Genomic DNA, 26973 nt, shown 5'->3' on the forward strand with positions numbered 1-26973 from the left:
TTAAAATGTTTAAATCGGTTAAACCATTTCTGAAAATAACGTGCATAAACGTACAGACAAACGGACAAAAATTCTAAAAATCATTGCTTTGGCTTCTATCGCGTTCGTAAAGCCCCTTCTATAATAGTTTTTCTTATATATCTTCCATGTACAGGCAGCGATCAGTTATGGTTTTATTATATGTATTAATTATTTTAATGCAAAATTTTAGAAATAAATTCCATATGAAATATTTGCACGCCACACGGTTGAGTGCAGAGGGTCTTTTCTTTAACGTTAAATATATCTAATGTATTAACCTGTATTCGAGGAAATAAAGTTATCATTAATTAACTAATTAATTAATTAATTCATTCATAATTATAAGAGGGAGACTTTGTACAAAAGTCGTTTGCTTGGGTACCTCTGCCCCATTCGTGTTTCAACCGTAAATCAGTTGTGTTTGCATGGCTGTGTTTCGGTCTGAAGGGTGGGATATGGCGTAAATTTACAGGGTACAAGGGAATAACACCTGAGTCCTCAGGAATGGCAACGCATGAGGGGTATCATGGGCGAAACAGTATACTCTGTTACGTCCATGATATTGCTCATGTCTATAGGCGACGGTTACCACTTTCCATCAGGTGGGACGTCAGCTTGTTTGCCATTCTAAGTTGTATAAAAAAAAATAATCCTCAGACGGCTGTCTCTTCCCGCTAACGGCGAAAACGGCGCAAACAATACTGCACAACGAACAGAGTGGGCTCAACACGGGCCTCTACAGCCCCGACGAGAACATCCCGCTGGACCTGCTCAACCTGATCTGCCTGCGCTCGGCGCACCGGGTACCACTGCTCACTGTCCACTGGTCGCATCTCTTGATCAGGTATTTGTTAAAAGTGTTTAGTATTTACTTTTTTTTTAGTGTTCCGTACCTACAAGGGGGAAAATGGAACCCTTATAGGATCACTTCGTTGTCCGTCTGTCAGGACCGTTTTTCTTAGCAACGCGTGGAGGTGTCAAGTTGAAATTAATATCATATATTCAGATCTGCAATCTCATAATATCAAAATAGATAGATTTACTATTAATGAAATAAGTAAATAAGTAATCGATGAAAAGAGATAACCGTTGTGAAAAACCGTAAAGCTGTGTTGTGTTTGCATAGCTGTGTTTCGGTTTGAAAGGTGGGATATGGCGTGAATTTACTGGGTACAGAGGAATAACACCTGAGTCCTCAGAAATGGCAACGCATGGGAGTATCATGGGCGAAACAGTATACTCTGTTATGTCCGTGGTACTGCTCATGTCTATAGGCGACGGTTACCACTTTCCATTTTCCATCAGGTGGGCCGTCAGCTTGTTTGCCATTCTAAGTTGAATAAAAAAAAATCTAAGTGTGAGATATTAACATTTCTTTATTTACTGTTTCAGATTGAATTTCCTAACTCACAAGTACTGGCAGAAACTGATCGGTTTTGCTCGCAACCTGCCGCTTAGAGCGGATAGTGCTGACAAGCAGTTGCTACGAGTCGATCTGCTACAGATTGCATGCGTTATGGCATACTGTGAATATTTTGTAAGTTACCGACATTTTTTATATTATAAATTCCATCTTCATCACCATGTCATCTGTTTCCCACAATCCCTTTTCCCCCACAAAAGTAGGGTAGTGTACGATAACAACCGCATTAGTTAGGGGGGAAGGGATTGTTAGTAATATGAACTACCAGGCCCATTACTAGCAATATACTCTATCAGGTCGACCTCCATGTGGTTTCCCCTGGCTAACATCGTGGCTAATTCTAGTTGAATTCGTCAGGATGGGCTAACTGACCTACTTTCATCCTCGTCAGTCATCTATTATCGGTGCCCCACCAATGTATACTGATAGCGAAGGTGGAGTTACCATACCATTATCACCCATTAAAAAAAACCTACTTTTGTAATTGTAACAAAATTTTTTGGTTCCAATAAAGATTATTATTTTTAAATTTTTACTCAAATTCTCATCTCCTCTCTTAAGGGGAGGAGATGGCAAGTAACCCCTGGTAGAAGCACAGTCGATCGGGTTCAGGGTCCGAGGGAGAGAAACAGGCGTACAATGCGGGCAGTATCTAAGAGCACCGCTTTCTGCATCTTTCCCGGGAGTGAGCCACCTCGGAATCCCAACCGTCTGAGATGTTGTTCCAGACTAGTTGGGATAAAACCGTTCACCGACATAACGATTGGAATAATTTCGGTGGATGTCACTCCCCACATTTCGTTCACCTCGTGAGCCAGGTCGATATATTTGCTCTTTTTCTCAGTTTCGGCTTTCACGAGGTTCTCGTCATGCGGTATGGCGACATCCACCAGGTTATTATTATTATTAAAATATGAGTCAGTGGAGATCTTAAAAATAAATCTGATTGACAGGTGGAAAATGGACTATCAGAAGTGGTGCATCTAACCTGGCTGCTAGTCAACCGGGGCCACATTCTCATCAGCCAATACAAGGAGAGCGTGGTGCAGAGCCTGATATCCAAGGTGCAACAGACCGACAGTGCTTCGGGGTTGTTCCTGCAGGCTATCGCCGCCAGATGCCAGAATTACTTGAAGGTATATTAGACATGGAGTTAGATTACAAAGCGACCAATACTTCTTTTTATTCCTAAGATAACTGTTTTGGGTGATCATGGCCTGCGGTAAGCCGCATGCCCGTTTGCCCCCTGTGATGTAAAAAAAAAATAAGTAACTACAGAAATAAAGCGTAGTAAACCGTGCAAATGTTATGAAATCAAATTTTTTAATACATCTTTACCTGTTATAGGGGGTAGGGATTAGTTCTTTTTTTTATAACACAGAGGTTAAACGAGCATGCGGCTCACCTGATGGCAAGTGACTACCGCCGCTCATAATCACCTACAGTACCAAAAGCATTGCAGGTGTGCTGCCGGCCTTTTAAATAGGAATATGCTCTTTTCTTGAAGGTTATGTTGTCGTATCGGTTCGGAAATACTGCTGCTGGAAGTTGATTCCAAAGAGTGGTTGTGCGTGGAAGAAAGTGCCTTGAAAAACGCACGGTGGAAGATCGCCTCTAGTCCAGATAGTTGGGATGAAACTTTAAGTTTATGGCGGGTTGGAGCATAGAAAGCAGTCTACTAATACCCTTAGTATTAGTGGACTTATTACTATCAATGTAATGTAATATCGATAGCAGTGGGTTCAGGTTTTACCAGAGGGAGATTTTGTACAAAAGTTGATTGCTTGGGTACCTCTGTCCCATTCGTGTTTCAACCGTAAATCAGTTGTGTTTGCATGGCTGTGTTTCGGTTTGAAGGGTGGGATATGGCGTGAATTTACAGGGTACAGAGGAATAACCACTGAGTCCTCAGGAATGGCAACGCATGAGGGTATCATGGGCGAAACAGTATGTGTGTGTACTGTTATGTCCATGATACTGCTTATGTCTATAGGCGATGGTTACCACTTTCCATCAGGTGGGTCGTCAGCTTGTTTGCCATTCTAAGTCGTATAAAAAAAAGGTCAGGTGACTTCTAAGCGGTTACCACTGGATATCAACGTGGTTTATTCTTAACTAGCGACCTGCCCCGGCTTCGTACGAATGCAAAACTGATACTAAATAGCGCCGCATTATTTGCCCCCCAACATGTATTTTAACCTATCTCATAGGATTCAGCCAGCGTTTGCAATGTAAGCGCAAAAAAATGTGTTTATTTACGACATCACATTAGAAACCTCTAAATTTATCAGTGTTTCTCTACAATATTATGCATGTATTATACATATAAACCTTCCTCTTGAATCATTCTATCTATTAAAAAAACCGTTTCAAAATCCGTTGCGTAGTTTTAAAGATTTAAGCATACATAGAGACGGACAGACAGCGACAGCGACTTTGTTTTATAATATGTAGTGATGAATTTGTCACGATGGACCAATTGAGTTGATTTTATCCACACCTATCATTGCACACTGGTGCCCCGTCATCGAATACTGATAGCACAGGAGTCTCTAAATCATTATTATACATAGGAAGCTACCATATCGATCCTTAATGTCTGTTTTATATATTAATAATTGGTGGAAACTTTATTGGTTTTTTTTTTATGGGTAAAAATGGTATGGTAACCCCGCCTGCGCTAACGGGATACGCTGGCGGAGCACCAGTGAAGGGTGATAGGTGAGAATGAAAACAGGCCAGTTAGCCCATCATGACGAATCCATCAGGAATTAACCATGATAGTTTCCAGGGAGAACCGCGAGGTCGACCTGGTTGGGTATATTGCTAGCAATAGGATTCTCAGTCTCCATTACTAACAATCGCTGTCCCCCCAAACTTTATTGGTTACTATATCAGCCGTTAATTGTCTACTGCTAAACATAGGTCTCCTTCTTGAGGAGACAGCAGTTGCCAAGCTTGGCGGGTGGATTGGCAACCGCAGTAGGTTTTTCTATGTTCTAGGAGAGACGCTGCTGCCCATCCCCCGACCATAAAATTCTCTTAGTCATCTCTAACTACATTTACGGGAAAGTATAGGATAGATTATACTATACCGGGATCACGCGGCAATTTTGTTAGTTAGTGGCTATTAAATAAAAAAATTGGAACATATTTATACTGTTTGTTTCACAAGTATATTATTTATTTTATTTATTTATTTAACTCTTTATTGCACCATAAATAAAAATATACAATGACAAGTGAATAATTCAAGTGAAATACAGTAATATAAATACAGATTGAAATATACACATAAAGGTACAAAAGGCGGTCTTATCGCTAGGGCAATCTCTTACAGACAACCTTTGCTTAAAGGAGAACAGATAGAAGTGGGCAGGTGGCGCAAGAGTGAATTAATAATTTTTCGTGCATAAAATACAAAAAACTGTAATGCACAAAAATATCAAATACATATAATTTGTTAAACTACTTTATATATATATATAAATACTAAAAAAATCAATTGTTTCAGGATGAATTTGCATTGAACACTTACAAAATACTATCATTGTGCCACGAAAGTGAATCGGGCGCTTTGATATTCTTTATTTGTCGAATAATTGGCAAACAGGAGCCCGCGATAGCTGTAAGGTAAATATGCATTTATTTATTTACTAGCGGCCCGTCCCGGCGTCGCATGGGTGGACATTTTTACATTTTAAAAGTGGCCATTAAGGCTGCACACGCGACGGAAGCTTAAACTTGGAGTAACTTCTCTCGTTTTCCCAACATTTTCCTTCACTGCTCTGCTCCTATTGATCGTAGCGTGATGAAAAGTATACCATAACATACCCAGGAGTATGCAGAATAATTGTACCAAGCTTCGTTAAAATCCGTCTAGTAGTTATTGTTTCTATAACGAACATACATACAAACAGACAAAAATTTTACTGATTACATTTTTGGCATCAGTAGTGGCCATTACACTTTTTAAAATGTAAAAATGTCCACCCGTGCGAAGCCGTGACGGGCCGCTAGTGTGTAAATAAATTTGTATTGTAGGCATCTTAAGTATGAATATTCTAATAAATTTGTTCATTTCATAATTAATAACACAGATTCGCAAAATTAGCTATCGAAAGGTGTGGGATGCTAAAAGAGTTGAGCGAGGACAAAATAAACGAGCAGCTGTCCAAAGAAGACGTCCAGATTGCGCTCGAGATGCTGCAGCGCGATCAGGCGCATGTGCGGTGAGTGTTCATAAAGATATTTCATGAAGGTAGCTTGAACCTTTTGTTAAACTTTATTTTATTTATTTATTTAGTCATTAGTACAAATACGTGTACATGGCGAACTTAATACTAAAAGCATTCTCTCCCAGTCAACCATAGGGAAGTGTCAGAATACACGAATGCGGTACTACTAATTATTGATATACATACATGCAAAAATTACCTATATAAACGAATAAATATATATGAATAACAAATATACTTACACATATATAGATAGATAGATGACCTTTATTACCATTATTAAGAAAATAAAAAATTAAAACAACAAAAAAAAAAATATTTTCAGGCGGCCCCTTAACTCCTTTACCTTTAGCATATAATTAGCATGAATCACGGTTGAAACACAAATGGGACAGAGGCACCCAAGCAAACGACTTTTGTACAAAGTTTCTCTCTGGTATGATCTTATATAAGAAACACCATCGCAAATTTTAAATACACATTAATGCGATATAAAAGTTTTTACAGATTGCATTACGTCTACCGTGAAGCAGTTGTGTTTGCATGGCTGTGTTTCGGTTTGAAGGGTGGGATATGGCGTGAATTTACAGGGTACAGAGTAATAACACCTGAGTCCTTAGGAATGCCAACGCATGGGGGGTATCATAGGCGAAACAGTATATTCTGGTATGTCCATGGTACTGCTCATGTCTATAGGCGACGGTTACCACTTTCCATCAGGTGGGCCGTCAGTTTATTTGCCTTTTATAAGTTGTATAAAAAAAAATGTTTTGCACGCTTGTTAATTATCTAGATTGTAAGTAATTCAATTTTCGTTAACTGTATGTGGTAGCTTTTAATTAGCTTATTGTTGTCATATATATTTAATTATTAAGTTATTACAGCTCTAAGCTTCCCTTAAAAATAATAAATAAATATTATTTTTTTATGCAGATATCCGTCGCTGGTGATGGAACTCAATTCCCTGGCGTCGACAGTATTCGCTCTCTCTCCCCTGGACTTATCACAAGATCGCGCTGTCAACCCGCAGTATATATCAACCACAAACGTTGATAGCAACTGGTTGCTGAACCAGGTGAAGAGCAGGTAATCGTTTATAGTGCATACTCATAGATATTTCTTTTTTTTTTTATAATGTAGGAAGGTTGACAATGAAGTATTAGTCTCGTTTGACGGTAAACGGTGACCACTGCATATAAATAATTGTATAATGCAAATAATTATATTATCTATTATTATTATTATTATAAAAAAGAGAGATTGGATTTTTGTATGTATGTTATAGATAAACTCAAAAACTGCCTAACAATATTTTTTTATTTATAGAAAGTTACATTATTAGCGAGTGACGTCTATAGGCTAAATATTATTTTAAAAAATTAAACATCCCTGTGAAAATTACAATAGAGTTACCCGAGGAAATATGAATTTGCCTATTAACGCTAATATAAAATACTAATTTATCTTTTTTCTATATACCTGTGCGAAGTCAGGACGCTAAAATTTAAAAAAAAATCAAACCCACTATACCACCCATAAATAATACATACATATACAATAAAACTTTGATTTAACAGGTGTTGTCAAAAAGATTCTACAGCACGAAAGGCGAATAATCAACACGATCTCGCTCTCCTTATGTCAAATCTGTCACAAGAGGAACTGACAGCTGTCACGTCATGTCCCGAGTTTGACAGGAAAATACTCGGCTCATGCTTTAAGATATCTTCTGATAGTTACATTAGAGAATTCTTAAATGTCGTCTCCATTTACGAGTCAAAAGAGATAGAGAAAGATCGGATAAAAGAGCATATGGAGATGAAGAGAATGAGAGAGGAGATGACGTCATCGGTCGACAGTAACAAACTCAACGTTGTCAACACATTGCACGTATTCAAAAGGAGTGATAGCAAAGAATCCAAATCGCAGTTTTTCATACCAATCACGGAAAGTGAGAATGTCAAAGAAAATTTTGGTAATCTCGAGTTGTCAGATGAAGAAACCGAGCTAGTGCTACCGGAGTTGTCAGAATTGTACCGGACGGCTGTGGCGACTTTTGACAAGTCTTTGACAGACGTCATTAGGTTGTTCCCGAAGCAAAATCGGCCGTTGAGCCAATCGGAGAATTTTAGTTTGAATATCGAACAGTCAATAGACCGGTACACGCGTAGATGTCACCAAGTCTTCCAAGATAAACTATTCTACCAGGAGTACACCACTCTTCATACAATTTTGACGGGATACCTTGACGCTTTGAATCGATTAATCGGAACAATCGATGAAACCGATTGCGATTTACTAGAGAAAATAATCGAGATTATTCTACCGAGTAGTTTATCGAAGAATATAGCAATATTTTCAGTGATGTCTTTGCAATATTTATCGTTTCTTATAAAAAATAAGGAGATTGTCGAGAGTCCGATACACACTGATGTGTCGTTTAGAACGACAGATGTCGTAACGGAAAATATAGTCATAGACAATGTAATATTGATAACTGTAGACAATGTTGCAAAAGCACTAAGCTTTCAAGAGATATGGAATGAATTGAATGCAAGCAATATGAATAAAGCTCAGTCGGCCATCAGTTGTTTGTATGCGGTTGTGAAGTATTTAGTTAAGGTAATGTATTTGCCGTATGGTCCTAGTATAAAATGCCCCTTCCTTTACCGTGAAAGTTATAAGAAGAAAGTTTGTGAGGATGATTTATGAATGGATCATTATTATTCTACAGCGCCATCTAGTGATGAGTTATAAAAAATGAATAGCTTAGGTGGTAGGATCAGTTTTCCTTTCTCACAATCTTTTCGTCTTGTCTTTGACTAGCCTTTGTAAGTGATTTTAGTGTTATAGTTATGTTAGTTTTGTATTATTTATATCAAATATCACTAGATTTAGAACACTAGATTTTACATTATAGTAATCTATATTTATATAACTAGCTATCAGGGACGTAGGTTGATCTTAACTTCATATATTAAAAAACCAGTGTGTTCATCGATTTGAACGTACTTTAATAAACGTACATTGTTTGCTTTAACTTAAGAGAATATAGTTTTTATATAGATAAAAAAATGTTTGCTATTTCATTTATACGTTTTCTCTCCAGGATACAAAGCCCTTGGTATTGAATCACTACATTCAACCTCAGGACTCTGGTCCCACCTCGGACATGATCATCATTGGTGATAAACTCATCAGCCTCATCAGTTACTGGGAGCAGAATTTTTACTCGAAACCCAACTGTGTCCTGGGAAACTGTTACGCAAAACACATCGAGAGTCTTCTCGTCAGTTTGTCTCGGTAAGTGTTTTGTATTACTTTTACAAGCTATTAGTTATTTTCTAAAGGGGAGATCTTTCTCGAATAGTCTGTATATTTTTTGGTTTGTATGTCTGGTAATTAAAATTTGTTATTATTTTTAAATTAAATGACCTTATAAATTAGTTTTTTTTTATTTTTTTTTGTATGTTATGGGATTATATTTCCAATTGTGAATTGAATTTTGACATCGTTTTTATGTGGATAGGGTTTTCTTTCGCGTCAAAAAACTGTTTACTGCTAGTTTTAAGATAAAATATACTTTATTCTTTTTTGAAAATTAATGAAGAATAAGAAGAAAATAGACGACGAGCTGAAGAAGGGTCAAATTAAAAGTACCCTTAATCAGTGAGCGTGTATGAAAAAAATATATGGACGAAGCGAGCGGAAGCAAATACCACAAATTAAATTTTTTATAGGTTATTCATTATTAAAGGTTATATATATATATATATATATATATATTTAATTGTAACTGGAAATAATCTCATATATGAAAAATATAATAATAATATTTTTTAGCCTCCATGTAGTCAGCAATATGGCTCTAATTCCGCCAATAGCCTGGTCGTCAGTAGATGTTACATCGAAAAAAGATCAGCCGCTGAAGATAGATTTGCCCCTACAAGCGTTGCAGGACATGGATGTATTGGAAGCATTCTTGTTCAGGTAACTTCATTATTTACTTTTTAATAGACTAATTTTTATTCGCGACTTTGACCACGTGACCGAAATATGTCGATTGATTAAAATAAATGGTATTTTATGTCCTTTTCCATGCCAAATTGCGTGTATATCAAATTTCATAGTGATTGACTATGCAGTTATCGTGCTAAGAGGCAAGGAATAAACAAACACATTTTATTATATATAGTATTGGTAAGAATATTCGGCAGAGAGTGCCTTGCCTGTGTATTGTTAATAAACAATATTATGCTACAGCGCCATCTAGTGATGAGTTATAAAAAGTGGATAGCTTAGGTGGTGTGATCAGTTTTCCTTTTTCACTATCCTTTCGTCTTATCCTTGGCTAGCCTCTGTAAGTAGACGTAATGTTATAAGTATATTAATTTTGTATAATTTATATCTAATAACACTATTGTGTTGTAGTTCTCGCATAGAATGGGCCACCCCTTCTTTTTCCGTGGGTGTCGTAATAGGCAACTAAGAGAATTTAATGCTCGTGCATCAGCGTTCCTATTAAAATATCACCAAAGCCTAATTGCGGTTGCCAATCCGTTTGCCAAGCGTGGCAGCTACTAGCAAACCTCCCCCAACCCCCTTATAGGGGTGGCCTATGTTCTGCAGTGGTCAGTTAACGATTGATATAAAAATCACTGACATTTTCAGAGTAAACCTAATCAGCTGGTCATCAAAGAAGCAATTCGAAGAGATCTGGGTGGCGCTCCTCGGAGCGTTACAGGGTAACGGTACCCACTGGGCCATAATGGGAATTACCGAGCTAATACTCAGTACTGTCCCCAGAGTGCGCACTAAGGGCATGTTACACGTGCCTCGATCGCGGTTACATGTGAGCAATGGGTACGTATATGTAATAATATTTTTTAAGTCTGGCAATATTTGTTTTTTTTTTTTATTATGTGATTGGATCGTTTGTAAATAAACAATATTATGCTACAGCGCCATCTAGTGATGAGTTATAAAAAGTGGATAGCTTAGGTGGTGGGATCAGTTTTCCTTTTTCACTATCCTTTCGTCATATCCTTGGCTAGCCTCTGTAAGATATCGATATAAAATATCCTTAGATTATAGACTAGTAGATAGAGCATCGAGCCTCAAAAAGGGTCAACTTTTTGTCAGCTTATTGTCAAATTAGCTGACTTGTTTTTTTTTTATCAGTGTTCTATATACTTACGCATAAAATGTATCTCGACGTATTATTTTATAAATAAAATGAGAATTTACGCATTAAAAAGGTGCAGAAATTATAAGACAAAATAATTATAGAAGTTATAAAGGAATCACTCATAACTATTTATCACGCAAAATTGTATGAAAAAGTTGACTCGCTTTTTTTAAAGCATTTTTATGAACATACTATATCTATATATCATCCATTCGCTTGAATTACCTGTCATTTTTTAAAATTATATTCGTGTTTTCAGTATTGTTATAGTTTTTTTTTTTTATTTAAATAGCAAACGAGTTGACAGCCCACTTGATGGATAGTGGTAACCGTCGCCTATAGGCATGTAGCAGACCCTTAAAAAGCGCCTATATATATCCTGGGTCATGTTTTTGTCTATAGCTGAAAGCTCCATACAATATTATGGGGTGAGCCTGGAATACCCGGCTCTTTCTCTCTTCTAAATGTGATTATAAATTTACCATAATTTTTGAACATTAATGAAAATTAATCAACTTACTGTGTTATGTTATCACATAATAATTATTATAGTGAATTATTTATATTGCATGTTTAGTTAATTATTCTAATATATTGTTTATGCATTATTTTTATATGTATGTATCTATATAATATAATTTTTGTCTGTTAATTTATTCATACAGGGTTACGCTCTGGGTTTGTTGTACGCATCCGTGTAGCCTAACTTCAGGCTGCAGCTGAAAATCAGTGCTTTGCTTTTAAGCAAAACTATCACTGAGCTGTAGCATATTTGGGTCATTGTGACACACATAGCGGAAACATATTTCTCGTATTTTATCTTTTGTTTTATATTTAAAAAAATGTAATTGATTTGATTGTGTGAATTTATTTGTTATAATTTACGTCACAAATATCTCAAATAAAGTTTTTATCTATTTATCGCATAAATCGTAGTGAGTGGCAATAGCTCCACCGATAAGAATATATATATATATATATATATATATATATATATATATATATATATATATATATATATATATAACATATAATATATAACCGAGATAAATATATCTATCTATCCTATATTAAGAGGTGCGCTCTTAAATGGAATAGATAGATATATTTATCTATCTATATATTAACATTAAATATTTCTCTTTTCATTTAAGAGTTCCCTCTTGTCGGTGCAACTAATTCATTCATTTCCTCCAGCTAGCTCTATCCCATGCCATATCTTTGACCTCCCTATTTGACATGACACCTGGTGTTTCCTATATCTGTCCCATGTAGTTATTCCTCAAACTTTCCCTTCCTCTTTTGTCCTCTATTTTGTTTTTCTACTTTGCTCTATAAAAAATCGTCATGTCGTATAAGGTGGCCCAGCATTTTGTCTCATTTTATTCTCTATTGTTATTTATTATTGTTCTTTTCTCATTCACTCTCTTCAGGACTTCGTCATTCGTTAGTTTTTCTGTCCAGCTTATCCTTTCCATTCTCCTCCATGTACACATTTCGAATGCCTCAAGCAACTTTCTTTCCTTTTGCGTTATTGTCCATGTTTCACGCCCATATAATGCTATGCCCCAAATATAAATATTTACAAATTGAATTTAGACGTCGAGTAAAAAAAGAAAAACAAAATTTTAAAACAATTTTATTTTGCAGTATGCAAACACTACGCAATCTCGTGGTCGGCACGTCCGCGTACAAGATATTCGAGTGCGTCAACTTGGAGCGCATACCGCTCATGAATGATGGCTACAACGGCTATCATTATGCACAGTTCAACGCTGAATATTTGAAATTGGCCTCTGGTATGTTCACATAGCGTCTATTTTTCTATAACGTATGTTGTTTTTTTTTTAATTTTTTTAATTCAAGTTAGACCTAATTACAAACTTTTGAATAGGCAGTTGATACAACAAAATGGAATTGGTCAGGATTTTATTATAATTTTAGTGTAATAAATCAATGATTTTATTTAATTTATTAAACCGTCTGATGGTAAACGGACTCAAAAGATATTTGTTTTGAAAAAGACTTGAATTATTAAATTACTGTTTTTTATTTTTTCTATTTAGATATTGGTAATTTTTTTTTTCTATTTATATATATTATTTATATATATATATATATATATATATATATATATATATATATATATATCAGTTGGAGTACTGAAAATTCAGTACTAATTTCAAACGTACTAATATTCGAGTATTAAAATACACTATCAGGACTTAATGCAATTAAATTTTTTTGTAAATAAATAGTACATACATACCTACTTCTTGATTGCCAACATTTCGAAGTGGATTGCATCTCATCGAAAAAAAAATATTCATCGCGTTAAGTTTTTTTTTTTTTACACAACTTATAATGGCAAACAAGCGGTCCACCTGATGGAAAGTGGTAACCGTCGCCTATAGACATGAGCAGTACCATGAACACAACAGAGTATACTTTTTCGCTCATAATACCCCTCATGCGTTACTATTCCTGAGGACTTAGGTGTTGTACTATGTTATGTACTATTATACTATACACCTATCCCCCGATTTACACGGTACTTGTTTTACACGTTTTCGCTTTTACACGGTTTTCCAAATAAGTTTTTTTTTTTGTTTTTATCGCACTCTACTAAATGCTACTGTGTTTGAACACGTGCTCAATATGAAGAAGTTCACAAAGATCTTACAAAAAAATCGAAGCAATTGTTAATAACCGATTTTATTACCACCTCTCAGAATGTAAATATTTCTGCTTCAAACATCGAATCGGCACAAATAACTTCGAGTGAAGAAAGTGAATTCCAACCTTCGATTCCGAAAAAAAGAATGAGAGTAATTTCTGATAGTGATGAAGGATAATAAAACACCTTTGGGTTTATTTTTTGTTCTTCTGTTTAATGTATTGTAATTAAATAAAAAAACAGTGTTTCCGTAATATATTACATATTTTAACCTGTCAATGCATTTTATTTTTATTTCTGTGTACACCTAAAAATATTGAAAAAAATCACAACTGTTAAATAGCAAAATTATGCATTTTCTGCAAGCTTTTTGATTTACACGGTTTTGACTTGAAAATTTTTAATTTTCGATTTACACGTTTTTCTCAGGAACGTATCTACCGTGTAAATCGGGGGATAGGTGTATATTATATTATACTATGTACTATTTACCAACAAAAATTTGTAATCGCGTTAAGTCCCGATAGTGTATTTAAATATGTGTAAAAAACGTAAAAGTTTAAAATTAACTATTAATATTCGAGGTAATAGAATAGACATAGAATGGGCTACCACTTCCTTTCCCGTAAGTGTCGTAAGTGACTAAGGGAGGGCGAGAGAAAGGCAGCAGCATCTCTCTTAAAACATCTCCAAATCCTAACCGTGGTTGCCAATCCAAGCGTGGCAACTACTGGCAAAACCCCCCAAGGGGGAGTTAAAGACTGATATGATTATGATGATTCGAGCTAATATAATTTATTCAATTAATTGACCAATTAAAAAACTTACGGGCGTGTATGACAAGATTGATGAATGTGGAAGAAGCGAAAGAGGTTTGTTTGAATCGAAGCATTTGGCGTTCCATTGTTTCTGCCTATCCTAATGGGAGACAGGCGTGACAGATATGTATATATGTATGTATGTTTAAAAACTATACTGAATTTTTTTTAAGATTAATTATATATTTGATGGTAATAAATTGCTTAATAGTACATCACTGCAGCGGCCAGCAACCGAGGCATTGATGGACGAACGTGCAAATATGGGCCGAGGCGTAGCCGAGGCACACATACGTGAGTCCATCAATGCCTAGTTGTGGCCAAGGCTTGTATAGTACTTTTCTCAAACAATGTGCGGAAATCAAAAACACAATTTTACTTTTTAAGTTCAATGACGAATAACGAACAATAATAATATTTCACGCGCCATAATGTTCCTTTGTTTTTTTTTTTTTCAATAAACAGCTTTCTATTCGCAAGCCAGTTCGAAATTTAAATAAAACCTTTTATTAGTTATCTCCTTGGTAGCCATGTTTCGAAGTAAAAGGTCATTCCATTTTTAAATTACAGGACAGATATAAGTTTACATAGTAATTTATCCGGCCGCAAAACACGACAGATATGGATTTTCATACAACTTTTACCGGCCGCTACCCGCATGTATCTGGCCAGTACGGCAATTTTGATTTATCTCGAAGAAGATAGTCAAAATAATGTTCACATTTCTAAGCATGTTTGAGAAAAGTGTTTTATTCGAACATTCTAGATTTAACCGACGAGGCGTCGTTCAAAGTACGTCAAGACGTGAAACGCACGAAGATGAACCGTGACCTCGACGTGAACAGCTGTCTGCAGATCTTAATGGATGTCGCCACACAGATGTTGGAGCCGAAGGTAAATAAATATCATCACAGATGTAATCTCATCAAGAAATATCCACTATGGTTTCCAAGGGATAGCGCGGGCGGGGTTACCATTCCATTTTCATTTATTAAAAAAAAACTTGATGAAGTATATTGCTAGGACTATTGATAGGACTTTTTAGAAGAATGCCATTTCTTCTGCCATGAATGCGCATTCAGCGCGGAGCGCCGCGTTCTGGTCGCGGAAGTGTGGAACGACCTCTCGCTGCCGAATGTAGTTTGGAGAATGGTCAGTAGCGAGAGGTCGTGGAAAGCCGTACTCACCTTCTGTGACGCGGTGATGTCGCAGAAGGAAGCAGCCGAGCGGGTGCGTGAGAGTGCCTCCACCGCTCCCGCCATTCGCCGCCGACGAGTCAGGCGAAGGAGAGGGGGCGCGCCCTCTTCTCTCCACCTCACTAGGGCCAGGGTGCAGCCTTGAGGGAGGCACACCCCATTAAGTTCCCTAGGAGGTGTGCGCACGTACTCGTGCGCCTCCTGAGACGGTAGGATGGGAAGGGCATTCCCCATCCTAAATACGAGAGGTGGCTACGCGACGGCCCGCCCTATAGATGTTATAGGGCATAACATCTATAGGGCGGGCCGTCGCGTCGGGCTCCGGTCGTTTTCACTTCGGGAGATTTAACGTTAAAAAAAAAAGAATAGGACTCGTAGTTCGCATTACTACACCCCCTCCCCCCCTCCTTAATAGAGGTAAGATTAGAGAGATTTTTTTGTTGGATGATAATGGATTGGTAATCCCACCTTCGCTAACGGGATACGTTGGCGCGGCACCAGTGAAGGGTGATAGATGAGAATGAAAATAGGCCAGTTACCATGTATCAGTAACCATGATAGTTTCCAGGGAGCACCGCGAGGAGGTCGACTTGGCTGGGTATATTGCTAGCAATGGGATTCTTAGTTTTTTTTTTTTTTTTTACAACACAGGGGGCAAACGAGCGTGCGGCTCACCTGATGGTAAGTGACTACCGCCGCCCATGATCACCCACAACACCAGCGGCATTGCAGGTGTGCTGCCGGCCTTTTAAAAAGGAATATACTCTTTTCTTGAAGGTTATGTTGTCGTATCGGTTCGGAAATACTGCTGCTGGAAGTTGATTCCAAAGAATGGTTGTGCGTGGAAGAAAGTGCCTTGAAAAACGCACGGTGGAAGACCGCCACTCGTCCAGATGATTGGGATGAAACTTTAGTTTGTGGCGGGTTGTACGGTGGTGAAAATCAGCAGCAGGTATCAATCCGAACAATTCCTCAGAACACTCCCCATGATAAATTCGGTAGAAGATGCACAGAGACGCAACATCTCTGCGCAGTTTCAATGGGTCAAGTCGGACAGTAAGGCGTTGACTATCGATAATTCGAGCCGCCCGACTTTGAATGCGGTCTAACGGAAGGAGTTGGTACTGTGGCGCTCCTGCCCACAGGTGAGAACAGTATTCCATATGCGGCCTGACTTGGGCTTTATATAATTTCAGGCGGTGTTCTGGCATGAAATATCGTCTCACCCTATTGAGCACTCCTAACTTTTTGGAAGCTATCTTAGCCTTCTCCTCCAGATGACCGCAAAACTGGACGTCGCAAGATATATCAACGCCCAGAATTCCTAGACTTGACTTTTTATCAAGGGAAGTGCCCTGAAAGTGAGGAGATACGACAAACGGCGTCTTTTTTGCGGTAAACGCGCAGACTTGTGTCTTTTTGGGGTTAAATTGGACAACTTAACTTGGGGTTAAATTTTCATTACTAACAATTCCTTTTTCCCTCCGATCAGAGAAATAGATAGATAGATAGATAGATGACATTTATTACCATTACTAAGAAATTAAAACAACAAAAAGGAAAAAAAAAACAATTAATGTTGCTGGTAATAGGAGCCGCCTCAGCTATTGCTATATATGTACAGCTCCAGCGAGATGTACCTATATAGCGCTGATTTTCAGGCGGCCCCTTAACTCCTTTACCCTTAGCATGCGTGCGGGTCGCTAATACCTATTTCTCGGATGGGAGACTCAACACGCCTACCAACAAATACATAATACATTACAACACATACATAAAACATTACAATAAATACATAAAACATTACAACAAATACACAAAAAATTACAACCAAAACCGAGAAGAATAAACTCTAAATATGAGATTGATTGTTGTGTGCCGGCAGGCGGGCACTGGCACGGCGGCGCGCGTGGCGCTGGTGCGGTGCGTGGCGGCGGCGGCGGGCGCGTTCGCGGCGCCGGCGCCGTGGTGCTGGGCGGGCGGGCTGCTGCTGCGCGCCGCCGCGCACCGCGCGCTCGCGCACTACGCCGCCGCCGCGCGCGCGCTGCTGCTCGCGCTCGCCACCTGCCTCTGCGTGCTGCACCGCGTCGACGGCCTGCAGGTACGCACCACCGCACCACCGCACCACCGCACTCCGTGGTGCTGGGCGGGCGGGCTGCTGCTGCGCGCCGCCGCGCACCGCGCGCTCGCGCACTACGCCGCCGCCGCGCGCGCGCTGCTGCTCGCGCTCGCCACCTGCCTCTGCGTGCTGCACCGCGTCGACGGCCTGCAGGTACGCACCACCGCACCACCGCACCACCGCACTCCGTGGTGCTGGGCGGGCGGGCTGCTGCTGCGCGCCGCCGCGCACCGCGCGCTCGCGCACTACGCCGCCGCCGCGCGCGCGCTGCTGCTCGCGCTCGCCACCTGCCTCTGCGTGCTGCACCGCGTCGACGGCCTGCAGGTACGCACCACCGCACCACCGCACCACCGCACTCCGTGGTGCTGGGCGGGCGGGCTGCTGCTGCGCGCCGCCGCGCACCGCGCGCTCGCGCACTACGCCGCCGCCGCGCGCGCGCTGCTGCTCGCGCTCGCCACCTGCCTCTGCGTGCTGCACCGCGTCGACGGCCTGCAGGTACGCACCACCGCACCACCGCACCACCGCACTCCGTGGTGCTGGGCGGGCGGGCTGCTGCTGCGCGCCGCCGCGCACCGCGCGCTCGCGCACTACGCCGCCGCCGCGCGCGCGCTGCTGCTCGCGCTCGCCACCTGCCTCTGCGTGCTGCACCGCGTCGACGGCCTGCAGGTACGCACCACCGCACCACCGCACCACCGCACTCCGTGGTGCTGGGCGGGCGGGCTGCTGCTGCGCGCCGCCGCGCACCGCACCACCGCACCACCGCACCACCGCACCACCGCACCATCGCACTGCGGCGCCGGCGCCGGCGCCGTAGCCGATGGCATTGAGGACATCTATCGGGCATGTCGCCATCCCGAAAAGTCACTCAGACATGTGCTTTCGGGTTGTTCAGCTCTTGCCAACACTGAGGACTTGCACAGACACAACCAGGTAACCAAAATACTCCATCAAGAGCTAGCTCTGAAGTACAGCCTTGCGAATGAAAGGTTGTCGTACTATAAGTACGAGCCCCTGCCGGTCCTCGAAAACAACAGCGTCAGACTCTACCGGGACCGATCCATCATTACGGACAGGACAGTTTTTGCGAACAAACCTGATATCGTGGTGATGGTTCGGGCACTCTCGAAGGTGTTTTTGGTGGATGTCACCATACCGCATGACGAGAACTTCGTGAAAGCCGAAACCGAGAAAAAGAGAAAATATCTCGACCTGGCTCACGAGGTGACCGAAATGTGGGGGATGGCGTCCACCGAAATTATTCCAATCGTTTTGTCGGCGAACGGTCACTCACTCACTCCCGGGAAAGATGCAGAAAGCGGTACTCTTAGATTCCGCCCGCATTGTACGCCGGTTTCTCTCCCTGGGGCCCTGAACCCCGGCTGACTGTCCCTTCTGCCGGGAGTTAGTTTACCATCTCCCCTCCTTAAGAGGAGAGATGTGAATTTTTGTAGAAATTTATAAAATAATAATAATAAATCTTTATTTTACTTTTTGTTACAATATAGTTTGAAGTCCCTAACTCCCGAGGTAGGTATAAAAACCCTGTGTTTCAGGAGTAAGTGCCCTATTCCATATGTTAAACTAGCGGCTCGTCCCACCTTCGCACCGGTGCACATTTTTAAAACATTTCATAGATCCGCCTGCCCTCACCTGCCCCGCCCACACCGCTACGATGCCTGGCTAGCTAGCCACGCGGCCGACACGGCGCGGGCGTCGGGCGGCGCCTTTTCTATATCTTTTTAACATAATATCTTTCGAGTGAAATATACCCACGATTTGAAAAATACAAAAAGTAATCCTATCATACCTTAAGCAGACAGTTATTATACTGTTTTCTTCGTATTAACATCATCAGGAACTGACAACGGTACACCAGAAATTGCTCAAATCTCTAACTTCGAGCTACGCGCCGCTCCGTCAAGCGGCGCTGCAGGGCTGCCTCCTGCAACTGAGCAGTAAACCGGTCTTTGTCCAGCCGGGAGTTCCTAATCCATTCCAAGAACTGGTCGCCCAGCTAAACGTCGCCGTGAGGCTGAACCTAACACCGAATTGCAAGTGAGTTTGTTTAAAATATATAACACAGTTTGTCTATAGTAAAGCAAGGAGTACCAATCAGTAATTTATCTGTCAACTAGCGGATATGTTTTAACTCGGTCAGTGAATTAAGTGGGATAATTCGCGTAGGTATACCAAATTTTATAATCTCGCAGCAGCTAGAAATAAAATTATAAGATTTTGTATTAACTAATCCAGTCGTGTTTACTAAAAAATCCGTTAGATGGAGTTATGGATGTTATTATGTTACGTTTTATGAATTTTACTATTACAATGCGGATAAAGTACAGGGTATAGCTTGGATGCGTACGTTATCATTGTCATTTACTAGCAATCCACCCGATTTTGCACAGGGATATAGAAAATTATTATTAATTATATTATTCTTTATTATACACAAAAGGTTATTGAAATAGAAAAAAGTACAAAAGTCGATTACTTGGGTACCTCTGTCCCATTCATTCAATTTCATTTCATTTCATTTCATTTAATTTCATTTAATTTCATTTTATTTCATTCATTTCATTTCATTTCATTTCATTCGTGTTTCTACCGTGAAGCAGTTGTGTTTGCATGGCTGTGTTTCGGTTTGAAGGGTGGGATATGGCGTGAATTTACAGGGTACAGAGGAATAACACCTGAGTCCTCAGGAATGGCAACGCATGGGGGTATCATGGGCGAAACAGTATGTGTGTGTACTGTTATGTCCATGGTACTGCTCATGTCTATAGGCGACGGTTACCACTTTCCATCAGGTGGGCTGTCAGCTTGTTTGCCATTCTAAGACGTATAAAAAAAATAAAATAAAAAAAGTGCACAAAGGCGAGCTTATCTCCAAAAGAGATTTCTTCCAGCAAACCCAATATGAGAAAAACTTAGTTTATTAGTAGTTACAGTCAAACATGTGTACCAATCCACTCAAATGGTATAGTTAAAAATAAATAAATAAAATATCTTTACAATTAAAAACACCGATAGGTATAAATAAAGGAATTAAATATATATAAGTAAATATATGTAAATAGATAGATTATATTATATTACCTTTAATAGACAAGCTTTTGAATTACATTATTATAATTTTCATAAGAAGCTATAATTTTTTTAAATATTATTACTATATCGTCTATATTAATCACTGGCAATGAAGCTTTTTATAGATGAACTATATTTTATATATATATATATATATATATATATATATATATATATATATATATATATATATATATATATATTCTTTATTGCACTAAAACATACAGTAACAACAATAAGTTAATAACAATGTTAGCAAAGGCGAACTTATCTCTAAAAGAGATCTCTTCCAGTCAACCTAACACAGTGGCATAGGAAGTAGTGAGTGGGCAGTAGTAGTGCTAAACAGAGGTTAAAATAAATATTTACATAAATAATTCATTATAAACGAACATAGAAAGAATTATTATTTTCTTTCACGCTATATTCTCTGTTCGTAAGAAAGTGACAAAGGTTGTTTAAAGTATGTTTTTTTTTTCTTTTCAGAATATCACTATATGAACAAAGTTTATATTGGACAGTGCTGTTCACGTTGATTGAACTCGGACACCCGGATCTGATAAATGTTGCCGTTGACTTTTTGTTGACACATCCGAGGCATTATTGTGGAGATCTCGTTGTTAAGGTAAGGGAAAAGTGAATACATGCAATCGTGCTTCCCAATGAGTCAAGTGGTCGTTGATGAGATATCGTCATAGTCGTAGAATACTGACGGATCTTTATATGTAATCTTTGTCAGATCCGTCAGTATTCTACGACTATGACGATATAAGCTCCCGGAGTACTATCAAACAAATTAACCTGTCCTTCATTTTAATTTAATCAACTATGCACGTGAAACGCTGATTTTCAATTATGATTTTTTATTTATTTGGTTCTCGACTTTTTTTTTTTTTATACAACTTAGAATGGCAAACAAGCTGACGGCCCACCTGATGGAAAGTGGTAACCGTCGCCTATAGACATGAGCAGTAGCATGGACATAACAGAATATACTCTTTCGCCCTTGATACCCCCATGCGTTAGCATTCCTGTAGACTCAGATATTATTTCTCTGTACCCTATAAATTCAGGTCATATCCTACCCTTCAAACCGAAAGACAGCCATGCAAACACAACTGCTTCACGGTTGAAACACGAATGGGACAGAGGTATCCAAGCAATCGACTTTTGTACAAAGTCTCCCTCTGGTAAAATTGTATTAATTGCCTTAAAAAAATAGTATTCTAGACAAATTCAAGTTCAATATTTTTAATAAATAAACAGGGTCAGTTTTCTGTAATTTTTAAATTTATTATTTTATGATCCGTATAATAGAAAACATTGGGGGAAAGGGATTGTTAGTAATGGAGTCTAATTGACCCATTGCTTGCAATACATCCTATCAGGTCGACCTTCACGCGGTTCCCTCTGGAAACTGTCGTGGTTAATTATAGTGGAATTCGTCACGATGGGCTAACTGACCTGCTTTCATTCTCACCTGTCATCCTTCACTGGTGCCCCGCCAGCGTATTTTATCACCCATTTAAAAAAAATAGAAAACATTAAAAAAATTAATCTTTTTATTATAACAAGGTGTTAATGATGTGCGTTTGCGTTTTGATGATGAACGGATGATGATGATGATGATGAATGTATACACCTAGTATTTGAAGCGGTTTAACTAGGGTAAATAAAAAATAAATAATTTTGAAGCGTTGATGTAATATAAATTTAATGTAACACGCTGAAGTTTGTTTTGCAAGTAAGTTACAGTTTGAAACCTGAAAGGTCATGTAAATTTCACCTGCGTTATGGTTGGCGTTCTCGCGATGTCGTGATGAGCGACACTTGTGACTGGTTGATGTTGTGGGTGATCGTCTATTAATAACTTAGCAGTCGTCTATTGGCTTCACCGCTGAAGACGCTTCATTATACGCAGCAGTGATCAGTATTCATGGCATATTATTTATGCTTTAACAGGGTATATGCACCACAATCCGACAACAGGTATTGCCTAAAGATCTGAAGAATACGGTGATAGAGAGACTTCTGGACAACATGAAGAGCTACTGTGAACATCACGCGGTGCAGATACTGATGGTGCATTTGTTCTCAGGTGAGGTTTTGTCATACCTAGATTCTGTCCGTCCTAGATTTATTTCTAGTCATTAGGAGTGGAAAATATATAGCAGTATCTATATATTGGTCTAATAACGAGTATGTTGAAAATCTGTTATACAAATATCTGTAAATAGATATCCGACCGATATGCCGCTTCAATACCTCTGTTAAATCCTACTACCTCTCACTTTAGTACTATTTTCCTGTGTTCTCTCTTCGTTTTCCTTCGTCATTTTTTCTTCTGTTGTGTGTATGTATGTGTATTTATTTATTTATTCTTTATTGCATTGACATGAGCAATACCATGGACATAACAGAGTATACTGTTTCGCCCATGATACCCCCCATGCGTTGACATTCCTAAGTTGTTATGTTATTGAATTTCATATGATTTTAACTAGTATAACATCACATAAAATGCAATGAAACAATTTTTCTCCCAATAGCTTGTCACCTAGTCCAGTTTAACTCTAAATATTGATACATTATGTCTTCGCAGCCGACAATAAACTGCTAAGCCCAAAACTCACATCCGACGTGTCGAATATGGATCCAGACGTGCTAATGAGCTCCATGGAACGCATCACTTTGCTCTACAAGACTCTGCGGCAAGTTAGGAATAAAGAGAGCAAGACTCTACTCACGTCCGCCATGAAGTACTTCCTAAGAGAGACTCTCCCGCCGGCGGCTACTTTGAGCAGAGTCGTGATAGAGTTTCTGGAGACTTGCAAGGACGCCGAGAAGATGAAGTTGAGCGTTATAAACGATAGGGGGCGCTGGATAGAGGGCGCTGTTTTGAATGCTCAGATCGTTTTTGAGGTTAGTGTTGCTTTAATAGTATTTTTGAAGATCAAAATTTGAAATGATATTGATGTAGTTTTTTTTTATTGGATGATGAATGGAGTGATTACCTCGCCTGCGCTATCGGTATACGCTGGCGGAGCACCAGTGAGGGATGATAGGTGAATAATGAAAAAGGCAGGTCAGTCAAGCCATCGTGATGAATACACCTGGAACTCAGCACAATGGTTTCCAGGGGGAACAGCGCGGAGGTCGACCTGACAGGGTATATTATTAGCAATGGGACTGGTAGACCGCATTACTAACTATCCCTTCCCCCCGATTTTGATGTAGTGTTATATTTGTATTATAATTAATATTTGTTTATTTTTACTGGACAAATAGTAAATTAATCTATTGTTAGGCATGTTTTCGTCACTGCACCCAAGTGAAATGGCAGGACACCGGAATTTGCTGATTTTCTATCTTGTTATAATATTCTATGTGTGGTGGCGAAAGCGAATTGTTGTACTAGGGGTTTGTTTGTCTTGTTAGGGAGACAGAAAAAGGACAAAGTGTAACTAAAAAAAATGGTAGTAGCGCTCTCAATATTATGGATGGTTATTTATATATTATGTACCTCTGTCCTATTCGTGTTTCAGCCATGAAGCAGTTATGTTTGCATGGCTGTGTTTTGGTTTGAAGGGTGGGATATGGCGTGAATTTACTGGGTACAGAGGAATAACACCTGAATCCTCAGGAATGGCAACGCATGGGAAGTATCATGGGCGAAACAGTATACTCTGTTATGTCCACGGTACTGTTTATGTCTATAGGCGACGGTTACCACTTTCCATCAGGTGGGCCGTCAGCTTTTTTGCCATTCTAAGTTGTATAAAAAAAACAAAACACGCTAGCCAACCGCAGTTAGGCTTTGGTGATGTTTTAAGAGGGACGCTGCTGCCCATCGCTCAACCATTTAATTTCCTTAGTTGCCTTTTACGACATCCACGGGAAAGTATAGGGCTCTTAGTCTTAGTACGGACGAAATATCTCCCATGGTACTGTTATAGTTGTAAAAGTACTGAACGTTCATTTTAAATGGTAAATTCTATAAAATGCATTCTTCTCGCAGGTGTTCGAAGCAGCAGTGTCTCAAGATCAACTGCCGGTGCTCAGCGGTTGGATCTTTGAAGCGTTATGCCATTTGCTAAATGGAAAAGTATCACCGACTCTACTGCCGTATTGCGTAACAACATTATTGGTTTCAGCCAGTCCGAACCAGTTCATAAGGAAAGTGGCGCCGCTGTGTTTTAGCATACTTAGAACCGGCTTCCAGAAGTCCGTCGAAAAAGAGATCGCATGGGGTATATTCCGGAATTTCCTCTCAAGCAGCGAGGGCGTCATGTCGTTCACAGATAGAAGGTTGATGTGTGTGGCGTCCACACATTCCAATTTCAGTGGATCTCAGTTGGAGAGGTTGAAAGAATTGTGCGAGAAGAATGATTGTCTAGAAGATGTCTTGCGTTGTTTGAACTTGTAACTTTAGAGCAAATGTATGAGGGAAAAAGCTTACCTAGTCAGTATTGTAACTGATTTTTATGTAGGAACATAGAGTAGTAAATGTTACAGTCTAAAGGACATTCCTGTCAGTCGTCCAAAATGCAAGTGCGATGCGTTAGGAATCGTGATGTAATCGTTCGTGATATGTAAACATGTTGGACTACTGGTAGTATCTTACTCTGTGTAAATGTTTTGAGATGGTAACAAATCGGCGGTAGTTCGATGAAAGCGCATAAATAATCAGACATATTTTATATTTAAATAATAGAACTTAAATTGATTTTTTTTTTAATAATTGACCATGAGCGGCGGTAGTCACTTACCATCAGGTGAGCCGCATGCCCGTTTGCACCGTGTTGTAAAAAAAAATTATTATTTACTTTTTATGTGTTTTATTTTAAATGATTATTACAAATAAAAATACATACATTAAATAGATCATTTGTAGGCTTTTAGACATTTAAAATGTTATCGAGTAAATGGTCCAAGACCATAAATAATTTCTTTCTTCTATATTGCTGGAGATTGTAAAAAAATAGTAGATATCCGTAGACGTTTCATACAGCGCCATCTAGTAACTAAGACTACTAAAAAATCGATAGTCATATTTTTTATAAATACATAGAAAATGGCCAGATCAATACAAAGAATATACATACGAATATAAAATGTTTGTATTGTGCGGAGATTAGTCTAAACGTGAAATAAAAAAAGTGTCATTAGTTTCTCATTGTGCAAGTTCACTTCAGTACGCGATAGATGGCGCTGTATGGCAAGTGTTCAAGGACATAAAATTCATGTTCATTTATTCATCTCAAACCGGTACTACTTATTTTAATGGTGCTCGAAGTATTTTTTTTTTTTTATCAAGTAGAAACAAATCGCTTTTATACTGTCAATTGCATTTTTGTCTATCTTAACTTAATACCTAAAGGTACAAAGTAATTAAAATACATTTTAGATAGTGTAGAATTAATCAAAAAAAAAAAAAACCACTTCATACTACTTTTTACATGACGGCCCAAAAAATGGGTGTAACGTTTTCAAAGATCGTGTATGTCTGTCAGTTTCTTTATTTCATCGTAACTTTTTAATAGCTGAATAAATTTGGATGTATGGGATCGCTAGATTCGTTCATTCTGAGTGATTTTTTGATTTATTTTTTTATAGTATCACAGTTGTGTATTAAAAAAAGTTACTTGTTTATAAAAATAACTCACTTTAAGCTAAATTCACGCTTCTTTCCGGGCACAGAGTAGATTTTATGAAAAACTAAATTTATCTACTCGTCATAAATTTTATTATGAAAATAAAAACAGGATAATGTGTATTAAAAATAAAGACAATTAGAAATAAATGTAAATATTCATATTATGCAATGTATTTCCCTAACAAAATAATGTAGAAATATATGTTCTTTTTTAATTTCTTTTTTTTTATATTGCCTATTTATTTATATATTTTATTTTATACAAGCGAGAAATTATATAACTGAGGCCGATTTTGTGGTGCCATTTGTCTGAATCTATCTCTTAACCCTTTGAGTGCCGACGAGCGCCACCGCGCTCGTGCGCATTGCAACTAAAAGTGCCACGAGCGTCATAGTGCTCGTGAAATCAGTCGCTGTTTAGCTTGCTGTAAAAAAAATATTAAAATTGGATAATTTTTGGAGGAGATACAGTTTTTTTAGAGACAAGGGTAAATGACATCAACACGACAAAGATTTCTTTGGCATTTTTAAGTAGATATGAGTAGAA

The 26973-nt window shown here is 38.9% G+C and overlaps 1 protein-coding gene across 1 annotated transcript in view; it reads left to right on the top strand.

Moving 5' to 3' along the window:
• The window catches only part of LOC113513239 (huntingtin), a 54804-nt gene extending 28165 nt beyond the window's left edge, over nucleotides 1-26639 (top strand). The window contains exons 26-43 of the mRNA XM_052896812.1: nucleotides 679-865; nucleotides 1414-1558; nucleotides 2398-2580; nucleotides 4959-5077; nucleotides 5545-5676; nucleotides 6616-6768; nucleotides 7260-8304; nucleotides 8792-8985; nucleotides 9526-9672; nucleotides 10354-10545; nucleotides 12521-12669; nucleotides 15132-15259; nucleotides 17447-18346; nucleotides 19536-19735; nucleotides 21257-21395; nucleotides 22733-22868; nucleotides 23373-23692; nucleotides 24789-26639. Coding sequence (XP_052752772.1) covers nucleotides 679-865; nucleotides 1414-1558; nucleotides 2398-2580; nucleotides 4959-5077; nucleotides 5545-5676; nucleotides 6616-6768; nucleotides 7260-8304; nucleotides 8792-8985; nucleotides 9526-9672; nucleotides 10354-10545; nucleotides 12521-12669; nucleotides 15132-15259; nucleotides 17447-18346; nucleotides 19536-19735; nucleotides 21257-21395; nucleotides 22733-22868; nucleotides 23373-23692; nucleotides 24789-25196 — 4877 coding nt within the window. The 3' untranslated portion in view covers nucleotides 25197-26639. The remainder of the gene's footprint in view (nucleotides 1-678; nucleotides 866-1413; nucleotides 1559-2397; nucleotides 2581-4958; nucleotides 5078-5544; nucleotides 5677-6615; nucleotides 6769-7259; nucleotides 8305-8791; nucleotides 8986-9525; nucleotides 9673-10353; nucleotides 10546-12520; nucleotides 12670-15131; nucleotides 15260-17446; nucleotides 18347-19535; nucleotides 19736-21256; nucleotides 21396-22732; nucleotides 22869-23372; nucleotides 23693-24788) is intronic.
• The last annotated feature ends 334 nt before the right edge of the window (nucleotides 26640-26973 follow it).

The sequence above is a fragment of the Galleria mellonella genome, unplaced genomic scaffold (genome assembly GCF_026898425.1).
Source record: "Galleria mellonella isolate WM207_F2 unplaced genomic scaffold, CSIRO_AGI_GalMel_v1 utg35, whole genome shotgun sequence".
NCBI classification, from domain to species: Eukaryota; Metazoa; Arthropoda; class Insecta; order Lepidoptera; family Pyralidae; genus Galleria; species Galleria mellonella.